Below are 18,731 nucleotides of genomic sequence, written 5' to 3'. Positions count from 1 at the left end.
TGTTCAGTGGAATTTTTGTTCTGATTTTTCATAGCATTACTTCAAATGAAGGACAGAGAGTATAACCTTGGTGTATAGTCCTGCCCGTTCATCTGATGAATAAGGATATATTAATCTATCCAAGCAAAGCACTGACATAGACTACTTTTTACTGTGCTGAATTTTATGCCATGTTTCCTGGCTCATTGCTTTTGTCAGGATTGATAGCTTCCCAAACTTGCCACTAGCTTCTTGCAAACATTTGTTCACTGAGCTAAGGTTTATCTAAACTGTACTTCTATGTATTTTCTTTGTCTTTAAGCCAGCTGTATAACAGGCAGTGTAAGCACTTTCTTAACCAACCTGATTTTTCAGACCTGAGGAAGCTTCATGTTTTTTAATGGCTCTGTATGGGTTGTAGAAAATAGATTTTTTTCTCCATCTGAGATATCTCGTACAGGCTTTTTAGCTTTCAATTTCCCAATAGCCTATGTAACATGGTGACAACCCTTTCTGGAGTCTACAGGACTGAAGCAGATACATCAGTTTGATAAGGAAGCTAGCCGGTCCTAGCATTGGAGCTATATGCTTGAGAGGTCCATCCCAAAGCAATGGACCTTGCTATATGGGGTGCAGCACAGCCTTTCGCATCAGTATGACAGAGAACCATAAACTCAAAAGCTTTGGTCTTCAAACCTTGGAGACAACTATTAACCATGCAGGGTGTCCAGCAAGTGAGTGTGCTGTCAGTTTTGGGGTAACTGGAAAAATACTCAGCCTTGGCAAACACACTGCAGCTCTGAGGCAGGGAGAAAGCCATAGCTCCTACTCTCTCTCATAGCAGGAAGACTGAAATTGCTGCTAAAGGTGCCCAGGGTCAGAGTTTTTGGAGGATTTCCCTTCCCTACAGTGCAGCACAGGGCTCTGAGTTATTAATTATGGTGGGTATCAGCAGCAGACAACAGCTGCTAAGGGATTGGTATGTATTCCTGTCACTGATTCCAAGATAATTTGTGTATCTGCTGACATCATACTCTGAGCAGTTTTCATTAAGGCCACTGTCTTACAGAAAGCTGAAATTGGCAGAAGCCAGAACTACAGTGCACAGAAAATGTCTTTTGAACCCAGCAGCAGCTTTGTCCCATCCATCCCTCACTTCCACTCCTCTTGCTGTAGCCACACGTCTGAACCCAGCAAGAATGCTAGGTCCAGGTTATTACTAGCCATTTTTTCTGGCTTAGCTTTAAGTCTGTTCAGGATGGGTTTCCTGATTTAAGAAATTCTGCATTTGTACCAAATATGCAGTTGTACCAGCTCTTTCTTAAGCCAGCAGAAAATGATGAATTTCTCAGCATCAGTAGTGGCCAGTATTGATTATATATGAAAAAATGCCTGAGCAGCTGTGAGTCCTGGAGCCTGCATTTCACTTTGGCACACCATGGAACTGCAATAAACACTGGCAGAGAATGACACCAAATTATGGGGTGAAAACCACATTTCCCATTGAAGGGAAGATTTCATTCTTCACAGCTCTGGTGAAGCAAGCAAAAAATGTTCACCCAGCTTATGCTTCATTAACCCAACCTGTATACACATTCAAGTTCCAAAGAGCCTATATTTTCTTAAGCAGAAATTATAGTCAGTCATATACTCAAGTAGACATTCTTGGTTAAGTCTACTATCCTCCAATTTCACTCAGATGAAATGCTATGTTATTTAGCCAATTCTGGAACTCTCATCATCTTAATCAAGCAAACATTTTGAGCATTATGTTGCTCCTTTTGAATCCAGTTCTCTATGACGTGAGTCTCTGATGAAGTCTATCTAGTCTGAGTGTCAGAATTATCTGCAGCCACAGCAAGGGACCATGGACCTGGAAGAAGGGTATCAGAAAAATGTGGCTTTGGGCCACAGAGAACCACTGGTTAAAATAAATGGTAGGTTAGTACCTAACACAAAATCAGCTAAACTCTGCATGAATTACTACACTAGATACAGTTAGCAGTTCAACTAAGCCAGTAGTATGTCTAGCCAAAGCCTGGAGTAGGAATCATAGAATAGGCTCATAGAATAGGCTGGGTTGGAAGGGACCTCAGAGATCATCGAGTCCAACCCTTGGAGCTATAAACAAGAAAAAAACAGACCAGTAGCAGTTAGAGAAGAATAATGTCTGGTTTATTACCACTTAGGAAGTAGATGATGTGGCAAAGTATTACAAGTTACATACAAGTAGGCACTTGTATATATGGTTGTCATTTATATACCCTCTGTTATTATACACTCTTCTGAAAGTGCAAGTACCTCTGACAATAAACATGTTGAATTTTTAAACAGAGTTGATACCATTTTCTACCTAAGTGGTGAGCTACTTCTTGAGTTCTCTTGAACTTGAGTTATTGATGTTGATTTCTGTCTGAAACAAACTTACGTCCATTCCAGGCTATCCACTTACAAAGAACCTGTATACAGTTCTGTTTCCCTGAATACAACCAGAGTGAAGGAGCAAGAAATACTTTTTTTTTTTTTTGCATACATCTTCACCTCTTTCAGTAAACGCTCCCAAAACTACTTCTATCCCTGGCATCATAACACTAATGCTTCCTGGATATCTCCAGGATTTCAGAGCTATGTCCCTACATATTTAATACATTTCTCCTACTTTTCTAGCCTCTCATATGTCTCTCAGACAAGATCTAGACACCTAACTTTCTCTTTACAGGCTAATCAAAGTAATTTCCAACACTTCACACTCTTAAACAATCTATAGCCACTATGATATCTGTTCTTTCTAGTGCCTCATTAGGTTTAAGTATACGTTCCATAAGGGATCAAACTCAAGGGCAGTTTTTAAGTCTATCAGGCTAAATAGTTTTTTTAACGAAATGCCATACTAGAAGCATGTTTAACACTAAGTACTAAATGCAATTCACTACTTAACAGTTTTCTGTGCAGTAAAGCTATTGCAATGGAAAACATAAAAAACTTTTTTTCTACTTGGAAAAGGTTTTTTTCTGAATATAAAAGGTAGTAAATCTGAATCTAAAAAGTAGTAGAAGTCACAGAAACATTGCCAGAGAAAAATGGAGTAGGAGCAAAGAAGAAAAGAAGAAGAAAAGTGAAGGGGAAGAGCAACTTAAGATCTATCGTATGAAGAACTTGGTTGATGATAAATGCAATTTTGTTGTTCTGATTAATTTTCTGCACTTACCCCAATCTGACTTAATTTTAATTGTGATTTATTTTAATTTAATTGCCAGCATAGATTTTGGCTTAATTTTTGATACTGTTTTCAGCTTCTAGGACATGTGCCATGGTGAATTGCCAATATGGGTGTGAAGAAGTCAAAGGGGAGGTGCAGTGTCTTTGTCCATCAAGTGGCCTTCAGCTAGGACCGAACAAGAGGACATGCATTGGTATGGCTAGAAACTCATTCTCAGCTTCTTTTCTATAGCATCCTGAAAAATTTAAGTCTGGTGAAAGGTTAATAAATAGTTCACCTCACTGGTTTGAATAATGCTTATTCTACATGTGAAATAGGTGAAAGAAAAAACTAGCAATTAGAGATAAAAAAAACAACTTGTTTCTAAGAGAACAGCGAGTCTTCAGTGTTCATTGCAGACATAAATTTCTCACTGGGATCAAGTGCAGCAGACTTGTCCTTTAGCTTTTGACAGACCCTGTGTCACGGTTTAACACTGGCCCGGCAATTAAACCGAATAACAGACGCTCTCTATTAATCTCTCTCTCCTTGATAGAGAAAGGAGAGAGAATAAGGGAGAGAGACTTATGAGTTGGAAACTAAACTACACAACTTTAATGAAACAGTAATGATAAATAGGTAAAATTACTAAATATATACAAATATACAGGAAAATGGAAACCACATTCCTCCCCCCTCTCCCCCAATAACTCTCACGTCACCACCGAGGCTGCAGGGCAGCCCTGGGAAAGTCCAGGCTGGACTCCTGGAGTCGGCAGCAGTCGGGAACTGGAGGCAGGAACACACAGATATGGGCTGGCACGGATCAGGACCACAGGCAAACGAACGGATGGGATTCTTCCAGGATGCCGAGAAGGAAGGGAAGCAGGAAATCAGGAAATCTGGAAATCCGGAAAAGATCTGGCTCGGCCCTCGTGATGCCTCAAATTTATACTGAGTGTGACGTATATGGGATGGAATACTCTGTTTGGTCAATTCTGGCATCTATCTTGTCTGTTCCTCCCCAAAGGAGGGCTCAGGTGGGACCTCTGTATCCTCCTGGACGGTAAAATGTTTTCCTCAGAGCTGAGCAGTGTCCTTGGCTCTGCATACCAGTCTCTAGCAGTAACTATAAACATCAAGTGTTATCAATCCTAGAAGCACACACTGTCTGAGAAACTTGCTGTTAATTTCAGCAAGTGCAACTACTTACAAGAGACTTAGCTAAAAGTAAAAGTACAAAACAGAAAATCACCTTTATCCTGGCCCAAACCAGGACACCATGGTCCTGGCAGGGGCACTGGGAACTGAGAACCTGGAGAGGCGTTGGAATGCCCTGGAGGCTAGGAAACAGAGACCAACATCAGAAATGTTTAACATGGGCAGAAAGAGGGATTTTTGACTACAGATTTTTTAAAATATTTTGTTGCTGCCCTCTTTCTTCTGATCACCTAAGCACCTAAAGAACAGTATAAAAAGATAAACGTGGTGTCCAACAGCACTTCACAGCAGTTCTAAGCTGTAAACAGAAGCAGAGTGGCACCATGAATTGGATGAAAAGTCACTGTTCTGTGCTTAAGTGTGATAGGGAAAGACAAATCATAATTTTCACTATTTAAAACTTGGCATTACGACAAAATAAATCAAATTAGTAGCATTTAAAGAGTGATTGTAATGATCTTAGGCTCTTCCCATACCAAGCCTCCTCCTTCTCTCTCAAAAACATCTGTCTCTGTCCTCTGCCTTGCTGGCAGACTGCTCATGGCTTGGAAACTCTCTCCCTGTTGAGTCTTGACATTGCCCATCCAAGGAGGTGCAAAGATTCAGTAGAAGAGCTTCTACTGCTCTCAGTTTCATGTTACAGTGTAGTGAAATGAGGCAACCAGCTGCCACTAATTGCCAGGGAGTGAGCATGAGCTTGTGTCAAGCCCACCTGTGCCTAATTAGGGTGGGCCCCCACTGCGCATGAGCAGGACCAGGGGACCAATAAAAGGGTCACCGTCAGATGAGGCTTTGAGGAGTCTTTTTTATTGGCTCCCTGGTCCTGCTCATGCGCAGTGGGGGCCCACCCTAATTAGGCACAGGTGGGCTTGATGCAAGCTCATGCTCACTCCTTGGCAATTAGTGGCACCTGGTTGCCTCATTTCACTACATTACAGGGTCTTTCTCTTAAACTATTCTTTGGCATTTCCTTTCTCAGAGGAATTGTGGCATTGGTGGAGTTCCTCCTGACCCTGCTCCATGACCTTAGGGCAAATCATTGCTCACAGTGGAGAGAACCCCCACTGCCAGCTACACATTTACTGTGCCAGGTCTCAAAATCTTTCATAAAATTAGTTCCCATTTTGCTGCTTCATTCACATTACTACATGCAACAGCCACCCCTAAGTGTGAAATTATAGGACTTTTTTATTAAACAAGATGTGATAGACAAGACCAAACCAAACAGTTCCTCTGCAAATCCCAAGCAGTTCTTGCTTTCCCAGTTTGCTTTGTCATGGATCTGATGAGTATCCCTTCTCCTGCTGTAGACATTGATGAATGCTCCAGTGGCCAAGCTCTCTGCTCCTACAACCGCAGATGTGTCAACACATTTGGAAGCTACTACTGCAAGTGCCAGCTTGGTTATGAGCTCAAATACATCAGTGGCCATTATGATTGTGTAGGTAAGATTTAGCCCATGAATTTTCCTTCATTCTTTTTCATTCCCACACTGTGTATCTTTCTTGTCATCACCAGAAGTATGTTGGCCTAGTCTGGGGATACTGCCTCAGAAATGGATAAGAGATGCCACTAAAAATATTCTTTGGGACACCTGGAACTTTTCTCTGGGCTTTTCATGTAGCATTACTAAAAACCTTGTCATAGGCACTTGCAAATTAAGTTGCTTCATTGTACCAAGACAAGATGTACAAGGGCTTGTTGTAAATTACCAACAGCTGACTACAAAGAAGTGCTATTTCTTGTATAGGTTTAGTTAAATAGCCATTTTTTTTGGTCTTATTTGCTTTAAACTTGTATGAGCAAGCAGTCTCCCAATCTTTTCTTTAATTATTTTTGGTGATGTGAATCAAGGGCCTTCATGACTTTAAGAGCAGTTGTTTGGTTGGACAGTACAGAAGTTTGAAAAAGAGGTATGAACCTAGTATATTTCAATTACTTTTCAGATCTCTTTTGCATGCCTAAGTTTATCCCGAACAAAACCAAATACAGGCAAAAAGCTATTTTGACATGCCCAGGTGTTAAAACAAATCTCAAATTACCTTTACATCTGTTTCAATCCATTAGCTGAAAAGTAGAAGATCAGCAGAGTATAAGTCACTGCAGCAGTTTTAGTCAAGCAGTTGACTTCATGAGAGCCTGGAAGGACTGGAACTACTACAAAAAGTGCATTTAAAAAGAGAACTAATGCATTTTATTTATATTTGCTTGGTGTTGAGAGTTAGGGATGGGAGGGAGATCATGCGGCAGGTTTTGGAGACTGTTGTGTGCAAACTTTGAGAGTCTTAAAGTGAAAAAATACTTAATTTTTCATACGGTATGTGTCCATGAGGGAATAACTGGAGAGGTCTTTGCAAACCTGAATCTCATTCTTGGATGTATATTTTGGAGTCAGCCTTCCTCCTATTTGTCTCTGATGCGACTTACATTATAAGAGGACCTGTCAGCTGCTAAAAATGAAGCAATCTGGATAAAGCACACATGGTGCAAATATTTGTGCAACAAGTTGGCTCCCTCATGTGGGAGAAACCAGAAACACCTTTGTGATGTAGCAAAATAAACAAAAAGGAGAATCAGATCAATTTTCTAGGTGCTTTGAGCATTTTGTTGTCAGTTGAATGTAGAATTCTCTATGGAATTTTTCCAGATTTTACTTTTTTCATATAGCATCATATGTATGCTGAAATGTTAGAGGTAGATAAAATGTGGCAATGTCTTGACATGCTCTGGATTGCTTTCCACTGCATTTCCTCTAGAGTGGGTGAGAGGATGACATAAATTTGGTGAATTTTTTTTTTTTAATTGATGTCAGACATTCTCTTGGTACCTTTTGCTTTTTGCTAATGAAACAGAGTGTACAACCCTGTTCTCATGCAGAAAATCACAGCACGTTCTGCATTTTCCATGGATGCACAGGCCAGTAGCTGGGCAGTGGGAGTTTACATTAGTGTGACTATTTCTACCTCTGGTGGTCTCTGGGTCATCTTAGTCTAACAGTACTGATAACAACACCTGGAAGCAGATGGTCTAGCAACTGCAACGGTGGTTCAAGGGTTGGACTCAATGATCTCTGAGGTCCCTTCCAACCCAGCCAATTCTGTGATATATCTGCATCAAATAAGCAGGCTGACCTGCATGCATCATGAAGCATGGGCACATGGGCAGTTTTCATTAAAACATTTGTGTCTTTCCCTTAGATGTCAACGAATGTGTGACAAACACACACAGGTGTAACCTCCACGCAGAGTGTCTCAATACCGAAGGTTCCTTCAAATGCAAATGTAAACAGGGATACAGAGGAAGTGGATTTGATTGTGATGGTGAGTACCACTGGATGCCAGCAATAGTGCTATATTGGTTTTCTCCAATAGTTGGAGTAGGTTACAAGATCTTTTCTAGAAAAGACCATGCTCACCTGGGCTGCAATACCAGTCAAGGCAAACTTCTCCATGCAACAATTCATTTATTGTATGAGTCTTTGAAGAGCTGGTATAACTATTATTAGCTCAAATTCATTTTTCCTATGAGTTCACAAGTCTCATAGTATCACTAGGAATTGCAGTAGACCAGACAAGAAAATTTGGCCTGAAGACACAGAGAAAATAATTTCAAAAAATCTACTGTGTCTTTTCCACAAAATCCCAATGCTAGACTCCTGGAGGGCTGTACAGTCCCTTCTAGAAGAGTTTCAAGCAAAAACAGGAAAAAAAGAGAGAAGACTTCTATGCTAAAGCCTTTTTACTTGCAATTTTACCTTTGCCTATTGAATGTTAAAGATTTCCTATAAGGATGTCATTGCCTTGGTTTAGCTTATCAAGAAGAAAGGAGGAGAAGATTGGTCTTGTTTTTATATATAAATGTTAACCTATTTATTTCCTGTATTAAACCAGACAGCATTTCTCCTTCAATGTCAATGTAGATGTTTCCTACAAGAGGACATATAACGCTTGTTCAAATTTTTTTTTAACAAAAGATGTTGTGAAAGCATTTTAAAAGCTCTTGTCTACAGCAGATGAAGTCTACATAACATAAAAACCTGTTTTCCTGTTTTTTTCAAGGAATCTTTGATCATATGTGAATTATGATTATACTTCACTGTCACAGATGTTCCATGAGTCTATTATTCATATTCATGTTCCCATTACTACAGTTATTGAAGCCTCCAATATGACATTGATGTTGACACTTGCTGCATTTAGAATAGTGCTTTATTGTTATTATAGTTTATCAACCATTACCCTCTCTGCCTTTATTTTAAAAATCTATTCATTCAGTATGGGCATTGGTTTGAAATCAATGATTCCAACTCCAAAGCCGTTTGTACCCTTTGGATCTCAGGTATGATTATTTTACAGTGTTCTACATTTCTATACTCCAGTAATTTACTTACTATTAAAAATCATGGAGATCACTGTCAGGATCAAACACGAAACATGTGATTTGAATCTGGTTGCTTTATAGATCAAGAAATTGCCTGCTATGCTAAAATCTTTATATATATATATATACACATACATATTTTATGTGTATATATATCCATGCATATACATATATATATAGGTGTGTGTATGCTGTTTCTTTTGCCCTATACTGCTGAATCTTACAGAAATACATATATTGCACTCCTTCAGAGGTTTAATAAGTTTTATGAATTTATAGTATGGTAAGTATAGTATGGTAAGTTTATTAGAATATTTCTTGTGCATTGTCATGCTTTTGGTGCAGCACTGAAACATGACTTTAAATGATACATACTTGCTTTGGAGTTATGTAAATGTAGCTTTTTAAACCCCATATTAGGCTAAAAATGGGATATTTCAGTGAAAAATAGAGTGAGTGATAAACCCAGTCAAGCATTTTCAACCTACTGCTAGAGTTTGAAATTACTGTTAGTACCTGTAACTATATAATCTGGGCATGCCAGCATACCTTAAACACAAAGCCAAGCAACTCCATATATTACTAAGGATAAAACTACATTCTGGGAAATAAAAAAACACATTTCTGCTTGCAGTGGAAAATGATGGCTTTTAATGAGGAAAACCTGGCTGATTTGGATGCAGATCAGCTCAGAGGAGCTGTTCAAAAGGGGTTTTATGCTTAAATTCAGTGTTATAAGCCAGTTTCCTTGCTAGACCACATCCCTTCTGATGTGTCAGTGCAGCTTACTGCAGCAGAAGGATGCAGTGGGGCTTGAGACCTGACTCAATATCAAAGCAAATTTGTATGACACATCTTGATATGTTTCTGTTAAAACAAAATGTACCACAGATGAAATGTTAAACAAATACATCTCCGAGCAAAAGCATCTGGGGTTGGTTGGTTTGTTTGTTTGTTCTTTTTAATGAATAGCTGAACAGTTCAAAGAAAAAACGCTTTTTGACCAAGTCTATGTATAAAAGCAGAAATGATTCAACAGAAATGCTGCCTTAAATGTGAACAAAGAAAATAATTATGTTATGGAGAGGCTATGATGCATTTTTAATGTCTAGCCCTGTAAAAGAAAAAAAAAATCATCTATCTGCAGCACTGATTTTATCTTCTCACTGGTCTTTCTTTTAAATTGTTTTCTCTCTCTCTGCATGCTTCCTCAGGACATATTTCTAGTTACTGAAGTCCATTACTTGTTTAGAAGAGGAAGAAACTGTGCATTAATAAATTTAGTAGAATGCACTAAATGGAAAAGAGATTTAATGCAAGGGAGGATAGAGGAATAACATACAGTAATGAGAGAAATCAGAGCCATTGGCAGAAGATCAAAAGGCAAGGGTCTATCTGGAAGAATGTATACAGCAATAAAGGGAGGCAAAATACACAGTCAGTGGCAGGCAAAACCTGAAAAGCAGTAGTGCTAAGAAGAGTCTGATATAAACCTCCTTTCTTTTTTAAGGGCAGAAGAGGAGGCTGTTTAACCTTTAATGTTTTAGTAGTTGATTTTTACTGCAGTCCTCAAAAAAGTCAGATCAGGGTAACTGAAAGGGGTCAGGACGTGTTTTGCTGCTACTGAGGAAAATGTTTTCCCAAACAGGGACACAAACAGTGACACCAATTAGATGCACCAACCTACACTGAAATACTAAAGTATTCTCCATCTCACATCTCACTTGCGGAAAACTGTTGGCTTTACTGAAGTCAAAGGAAGTTTGGCTGTTGGGTTTAATAGGATGAGAACACCATCCTGGGCATTTGGGGCTGGGGGCTGTGGCCTCACAACACTTCTTTTTGGTGGCAGCAACTGCAGTTCCTGCAGCCCATCTCAGCGCCTAAGAGATGGGTCTGGGGTTTTGCTGCAGCTAAAAGAAAGGCTTCTTAAATACACCCTCAGTACTCCATTATTCCCAGAGAGTGGGAATCTCATTTCCACAGGGAACCATTATAGGAATTTTCTCTTGTATATAACAAGCTGGCTACCATGCCAGCAGTATTAGCTATTTATAACAAATGAAAGCCATGCTAATATTTAGCTTAATTTTCAGAGTATGAAGTGTGAGTAAATAAGCACATTGTTTATAATGAAGCTTCTATGGTGAGGTCTCCTCATACTACTGAATAACCTAATAAGGGAGGTAAAGTAGAATTCAGCTTTGTACAGAAGGTGGGGGAAATCGTTTGATTGGATTTGTGTATCAATACACTTAGGAGAAAGCTGCTGTAACATCAGGCTGCAAACAGTTCTGCTTGTATGTATGCTTTGATGTGACTGTTCAGGCACCCTTTTGCCATTCACCACTCTTACACATTATACTTACACTCTTTACACTCATTACACATTACACTCTTACACATTACACTTTAGACATGTAATGTTGGAGGCTCTTTCTGAAATGTCTTTAGCATACATTTCATTTCAGAATGCACAGATGTGCTGCCTTACAAATACTCACTAAAAGGGTCCAAGCCATTTACACATCTGGCCTTTATCTTGCTGCAATCTGTTGGTGTTCTCAGGTTCATGTGTTTCCTGATTTCCTATTGTGCATTGACAAAACACATTGAAAAACCACATGCTTCTATATGTATTTCAGCTTCAAAAATAGAGTGCACAAGGTTCTATAAACAATTAAGATTCCTAGGGGGAAAATTAGCTGCTTTTTTTTTTTTTTTTTTTTTTGTAGGAGACTACAAAACAGCAGGAGAAAGCAGTGCTGACTTAAAGTCCACATGTTAGAGTGACATTCAGGTGTCACTCTAAGGAGCTCAACAATGGCAATGTTGTTATTCCCTGGCTAGAGGCAGAGGTTACAGTTCTTCAGTATGCTTTGCTGGATATCCTTATCACAATATGGAATCATGACAACTCCCTTTGTGTCCCTTTTGTGTTACTCAGGCTTCTTTTTTGTTCATAGGGTAATCTCTAAAATCCAGATACAATTTTGCTTTCTTATTATCTTGCTAATCCTGAGAAAATTTAAGTTTGACATAAAATTTCAAAACTTAAAAAGCAATTCTGGTGATATCACTGGTGAGATCCTTACAATTCAGTTCAGTATGGGGCCAAGCACTGCTGTCAGCTTTTAATGAATAACATGCTTCTATCATACCACATTTCCTACTGGAATTATTACTGGCTTGTTTAGTCATGTATTAAGCACAGTCCTGCATGATGACCTGGCTCTGATTTCTGAAAGCATCCTTTCCTAAATAAGATAGTAAAAAAAAATGCAGAAATTAAACACGTTAGAAATACATTTTGCTAGATGATATTCCATGGTGCATAAAATAGATTAATAGTCTAGAGTCTCTGTTTTAACCGATATATGAAAACTTTCAGACTCTCTTAAGATTATCTAAAAAAGGTTGAGAACTTTTAGAATAATTTCTGAAACCATGTCCTGCTGATCTAATCTTTACTCAAATCTACAGTCTCTCCTTAAACACGGCAAATGACTGTCAGTATGCCTCATCCCCTCTTCAGCTTTTATATACAGAAGCTATAAAGGGAGCTTAAAAAGAACTTGTAGGCCAATATCCTGGGCTTATGTCTCACTACCTTTTTAAAATATATTGGTAGGTGTGAAGGGGGAAGAAGTGCAGTGTTTACTGGAGTTCAGGGCAAGCTGTATCCTATTGCAGCCCCTTTATGTTCAGGCCCCAGCCAGCCCAGTGCAGTCAGAAGGTGTGAGAGAGGAAAAGAGATCCCATCCCTCTCCTGCATCATCCCCTGAGTATTTCCATTTATTCAATGCAGCACGCAGAGAGGGTTATGGCTTCTGCTCTCTCTATATTTTTTCAACTTAAGTTTGGTCATTAGACAGCCTACACCAAATTTCTGTGGTCTTACAATCTTACACAGCAACTCATGACAGCAAAGATTTGCTTTTAGCCCTCAGCTACCATTTGATTTTTTTTTTTATCTTTTTTTTTCCACTTGTTGCTTTAATTTCTCCTAATTCAAAGACATTAAATACCCAACATACCCTTGAGAGTTGAGATGCAATAAGCATAAATTGTGTAAGGCATTAAAGTAAATGCTTCCTGATGGAAGGTACATAAAGAAAAGCCTTCATGAAATGTGCTACATTTCTTTTCACTTTCCAAAATTCTCTGTGCAGTCATCTGGATGGATAAATGCATAACTGTTTGTGAGCAACACCTGTGCATTTATATACACATTTTGGAGCAAAAGGTCCTGAAAAATCACTGCCTCAGCTGTAGCATCCCAGGTTGTCAGAGAAGGTGAGCTGTTCATTCAAACAAGTCTACAGGCAGTGGATTCAACAAAAAAGCCTGAGTTTAAGGTGGTCTATCCTTACACTGTATTATTCCTCCAGCAATTTATGGGTACATAAAAAGGATTAAATACACACCTTCAGCTGCTCTAAAGCTGAATGTAAATTAGGATACTAGTGATATATCCTAAAATATGCTTGGTGTCTGGTCTCTCTCCATCCCCATGCCCATGCATATTTTCATACTGCAGTCTGCAAGAATGTAGGGATTATAGACTTCCATCCCCCTATTTTTGTCATTCCTGTCAGTTGTTTTTGCACTGCTTAGTTTTGCACATACAAGGAAATTGGTTTTCTGACACCACAGAGGTTGTTATGTTGATCTGTAAGAATTTTTCATTTAACTAGAATGACTTCAAAGCAGGAACTAAAAGCACGTGTTCAGGTTTGCTGAGCAGGCAACCCAGGCTTGAAAATCTCCATAGACTCTTTATGAACAGCTTGAAGTTTCTTGTTACTGATTGCAAGAGGAAATTTGTTTGGAATGAAACTCTGCTGTTAATTTTTATTGCTGCATGCTATGTTTAGATCTTACATCCTTCATAATATCATCCTCCAGAGAAAACTCACTTTTAATGACATATTACTAAAGATTTTACTTGCATTTATCTGAGATGCAAGATTACAAGTTCTATCCAAGGAAAAGAAAGAAAACCACCTCAATTTGGATTTAATTTTTAAGGGCATCCATTTGCTTTATACTTTCAACTGTAGCCTCAGGTAAATCTGAATGCCCCAGTGAGCACGCTAAGAGAGTTTGATTTTGTGCCTGAGATACTAATTAGCATGTAATTGCCTTTGCCATAAATAAAATGTGGTTAATTCACAGTGATAGGATTGTATTTTCTGTAGTGAATATGAATTCAGAGAACTTTCCCCTTTTCCTACGAGGCTATGATTCTGTTTCATTAGCTGGTGCTTCTTACTCTGCTATGTTTTTATGAAAAGGAACACACACAAAAAAGTACTACTAAATGTTGCAAGTCCAGTCCATCTGTCCCAAAATACTACTATAAAGTTTTTATTATCACAAAGTGAGAAGAAAAGTAGAAAGATATTCTTGCCCCAGTAATGCAATCCCTAAGCAGCAAAAGCAGAAGGAAATAAAAATAGCTGACTTTTCCCATCATTTGCAGTCCCAAAAGGCTTCAACACCAGTACTGGTTGAGAATCAGAGAGAGGAAGCAGTCTATAATTGTTCTGTCCCTTTGGGGGACATGGTCTCCACCTGTGGAAGAGCCTTTGTACAGCACACTGGAACTGCTCAGCTCTCATTATTTCCCTTTTATGTTTCATTTAAAGGTCTCAACTGGAGAAGGCTGTCAAAGCCTGTGACATAGTTGTGCTATCCTACTTACAGATATTTTTTCCTCACCCACACAGATTCAGGATGTGACCACCACTAGAGATCTGAGTATATAATTTCATGCTGACTGGTGATGACATAGCATTCATGAAATAAATGAAAAAATGAAAATTAATGAAATGAACGAGAAAACCCTCATTGTGTCAAGCCTCAAAGTCCATTGCCGTGGACTTCAAACCTCAAGGACAGTCTCTTCCTCAGTAGCTCTGGTATTATGACAGGTAGGGACTTAGTTGACTCTAGTGAAATCCTTAGGGTGGGATGCCATCATTTCATAAACTAGAACTCCTCAGATTTGTATCTTCTCTAAAACCTACATATTTGTCATACAAGCCCTTCCAGACCAAGTTTTGGCACAAAACTAGTAGTGTTCCTTGACTGATGTTGATCAGCAACTGATGTTGCTGATGAAAAGCAACACCTGCAGTATTGCCATAATTTCTCCTTTTAATTTGCTTTGTACTGTACACATACCTCGAACAACCTTATCCAAAGTAGTCCCCGCTTTAACCCTCAGTTATGACTTGGCAATCAGCACAAAAAGCCATCTGTCTTTGTCAGATGAGAGAAAAGTACATCTCAAAGAAACTAAAAAAGATCAGTTAGTCTGTTATTTTGCTCTGGGGAAGATCATATCCAACATACTAATGATACATGGTAGTCTGGCAATTTTTCAAACTTCTAGTGATGAAGTGCAAATGACCTAAGTGTCTTACTGCTATGGTTTGTTATCCTGTGGCAAAGAGAGTAAGCGAGTTTTTCATAATATGTAATTAAAATCTCTCATCATTTCATGTAAACTGATATTTTTCCTATCTTAAAGCACACAGAGAATAGCTGGCTAACAGACTGTCTCAAAGAAGCCCTTCGTGCTGCAACTGAGTCCCACCACTGGTGGGAAGTCAGTCTTGCCTTACCTCACCCCTAGAAATGTATGTTCAAATGAATTCCTAAAAATGTCCCTCATTTAAGCATCCAGATGTGGTTTGGTGATTGTAGGAAGAGTGATTGTACAAGAAATCATAGAATCGGCTGATCTCTGAGGTCCCTTCCAACCCAGCCAATTCTATGATTCTGTGATTCTATGAAAGGGACCTCTGAGATCATCAAGTCCATCCCTTAATAAAAGGCTCGTGTCTTGAAAATCAATATATCGACAAGGAAGAATGATTTGAAAATCAGGGCTGCCATAAAAATGTAAAAATGTTCTCTTACCAATTATTGTTTTGAAGTTTTTGCCTGTCTGTAGAGGATATTTGATTTCATTACAATTTGTAATAGAGAAAACCCCCAAATCATTTTTTCCCTTTTGTTTTACAAGTGTAAATTGACTGACTTTTACCACAGTAATAGTTTTTCACTTCTGGCAGACTTTGTGTTTCTGAGCAGAATCTAAAGTGGCAAGATACTGCAAGGCTGGTTATTTTAATTTTATGCTCTAGTCCACCTTGGAGTTGCAGCAAGATTTGGTATTCTCAGATGGGTTGTTGATACAACAGGGGTAAATGGGTAACAAGAGAGGTAAGTGGGCAACTAGTGAATGCATACACAGTTCTGGGCAGAACTGAACTTCTATGTCATGGTAGAGAATTTGGCTGTATTGGTCTCTGCACACTATGAAAACCACAAGAGTTTTGTGACTGTTGAATGATTCCTTAGATGACAATTTAATAATTCTTGGTTTTAGTTATCCCCGGAAAGTCAGTGAAGGAAATTCCACGAGTCCCTGGAACAGCTAAGGACACAATTAAGAAACTTCTTGCACATAAAAACAGTGTGAAAAAGCATGAAACAATCAAGAACACAATCCCAGAAGCAGCTGTGACACCAGCTTCTAAAACCCCCTTGCAACTATTAGACTATGAAGGTGGTGTTGACCTTGGTGTGACCTATACTGAGGAAGAGAAAGGAACAGAAACTACTACAGAAGAGGAGTCAGAAGAATCAAATGAAGAGGAGAAAGAAGATTTTGAGAATCAGATTGACCAAGAGCAAAGCCTTAGAGGAGATGTCTTCTGTAAGTTTCTTCATTTTTTTTAATACAATTTAAATATATATATATATAAAGACTAACAAAATAGTCATGAAACATTGTAGCCATTTAGTGAGCATTTACTTCTTTGACAAATGCACTCTTTTAAAATTGTCTTTTTTTGTTTTCAGTTGGCCTCTTTCAGTTCAGGCTAAGGATATAGCCTAATATTGCTGCACCAAATTATGCTAAAAGCTGATAAACAAAGTGAAGTCACAAGCTGATAGAAGATGAAGTCAGATCTTTGTTCACTAACTTTCACACCAACTTTGTTCACCAACTTTTGTGCTTATGGCATATTTGAAGTTTTCTGACAATACCAAACTGTGGAGAGTGACCCAAGCACTAAAAGGCAGCACTGCTCTTAAGAGAGACCTGGCCAGGCTGTTGAAATGTGTTGACAGGAACAGTTCAAAAATACAAAGGGAGAGAAAAGACTTGTGCAACATTACAGACATGGGATGACTGCTTAGGAAGAAGCTTTGCAGGAAAAGGGAAGTGGTTCTTCCCCTCTCTTTGGCACTTGTGAGACCACATCTGTGTGCTCTGTCCAGTTTCAGACTCCTCATTACAAGACAGATGTGGACTTACTGGAGTCACCCTAGCAGTGCTCCACCAACTTTAGGGGCTTACTGGAGAATATGGTATATGAGGACAGGTTGAGAATATCTTTTTTTCAGCCTTAGGAGGAGACAAGTAAGGGGAGATCTAGCTGTCTCCAGCTACCTAATGCCAAGTCATTACTCTTTCAGTAATGAAATTCTTCCTAATTTCTAGTCTAAACCTCTCTTGGCACAGCTCCAAGACATCTTCTCTAGTCCTATCATTTTCTTGAGAGAAGAGGCCAGCATTTGAATACCATATACATGGGCTAGGCAGAGACTACTTGTCCCTACAAAATTGCAGTGTCAGCACACTACAACTGACAGCAGTGTCCATTAATATTGCTTGAAAACAAAGCACCGTGTTTCATCTGTATTTTTGCCTATACTGTCTTTGTTCCAGTCAGTTTAGCTGGAATTTTCCACAACTGATATAGGTGATTTATATGCTGAGCATGCTAGAGGGTATTTTGCCAGATGATTCTGACAGAAATTTGTTGTGCTTCTTTACACCAGAATACTGGTATGCCCAAGATGAAGATTCACCAAGTCTGTGAACTTATATTATTATGGTTCTCTTGACTGATGCCAACAATGTATAGGACTTACAGCATTGTGCCATTTATATTTTTCTTTCAGAATGTGTTGCATATATTAAGTGTATTTCCTTTCTTTTTAAATTTTCATAGGTTATACTTAATCCCTTTTGTTCTAAAAATTCAGCCATGATTCATGCACTCAATTATTTTAAATTCTGGCTTCAAAAAACACTTTTGTTTTTAATTATAGTGAATGACCCTTTGGAGTACATGCTTAGCTCAAATTCACGGCTGGTAAATTTACACATTATTTTTCTTACCCCTCTGCTTTTACTACCACATTAATTTCCCCCATATAATCCCCTCAAGTATCCTCATTTCATCTGCCTTTTGCATGATTAATATTAGTATTATTTGTCTACCAGGAAAAGCATTTAATTTAAAAAATATCTAATTATTATTTTTAAATATACATATTGTTTTATCCTAGTAGTTTTACTATACAATACATATGTAGAGAGCCACAAAAAATACTGTAGGAAAAAAGGAATTATTATATAGAGACTGAAATTTCTTTTATTTATAAATTCAGTCTGAATATTATTAATTCAGACTGAATTAAGATAGGCCAACTGCTACAATACAGGGCCTTCATGAATACTATTCATCACCTTGTTTTCTTAAGAGCACAATAGTTACAGATCATGAAGTCAGGCTTCCAGGATTTAAGAAATGTCAAAATTAAGGTCATCTATGAAAACTTATATTTTTCTTCTAGTTTTATACTATAAAGTCTGTAATGACTTTAAATTACTATTTTCCGTGGGGTCCCTACCTTGTTCAATGTGAAGGATCTGTCCAGCTGTGAAAGGTGCAGTTAATAAAAAGGATTCTGTCTTATTGACTGCAAAAACTCCAGATGTATAGAAAGTGAGAGAAAACCAAAACACTGGAAAACTCCTGGAGATATGTCCTTCTTGTACATGGAATAAGACACAGAGGTGTGTGCAAAGTGCTTGTTTACTTAAGCAGTGTCTGTACAGATGTTAAACTCAAGCAAGAGA

The 18,731-nt window shown here is 38.5% G+C and overlaps 1 protein-coding gene across 1 annotated transcript in view; it reads left to right on the top strand.

Moving 5' to 3' along the window:
* Positions 1–18,731, top strand: part of EGFL6 (EGF like domain multiple 6) — a 41,436-nt gene that overhangs the window by 11,364 nt on the left and 11,341 nt on the right. The window contains exons 5-8 of the mRNA XM_030456795.1: positions 3,273–3,392; positions 5,710–5,844; positions 7,597–7,719; positions 16,182–16,511. Of these exons, the coding sequence (XP_030312655.1) occupies positions 3,273–3,392; positions 5,710–5,844; positions 7,597–7,719; positions 16,182–16,511 (708 nt within the window). The remainder of the gene's footprint in view (positions 1–3,272; positions 3,393–5,709; positions 5,845–7,596; positions 7,720–16,181; positions 16,512–18,731) is intronic.

This window comes from Calypte anna, chromosome 1, assembly GCF_003957555.1.
Source record: "Calypte anna isolate BGI_N300 chromosome 1, bCalAnn1_v1.p, whole genome shotgun sequence".
Lineage (NCBI taxonomy): Eukaryota > Metazoa > Chordata > Aves > Apodiformes > Trochilidae > Calypte > Calypte anna.
This window is presented reverse-complemented; position numbering and strand designations above follow the sequence as displayed.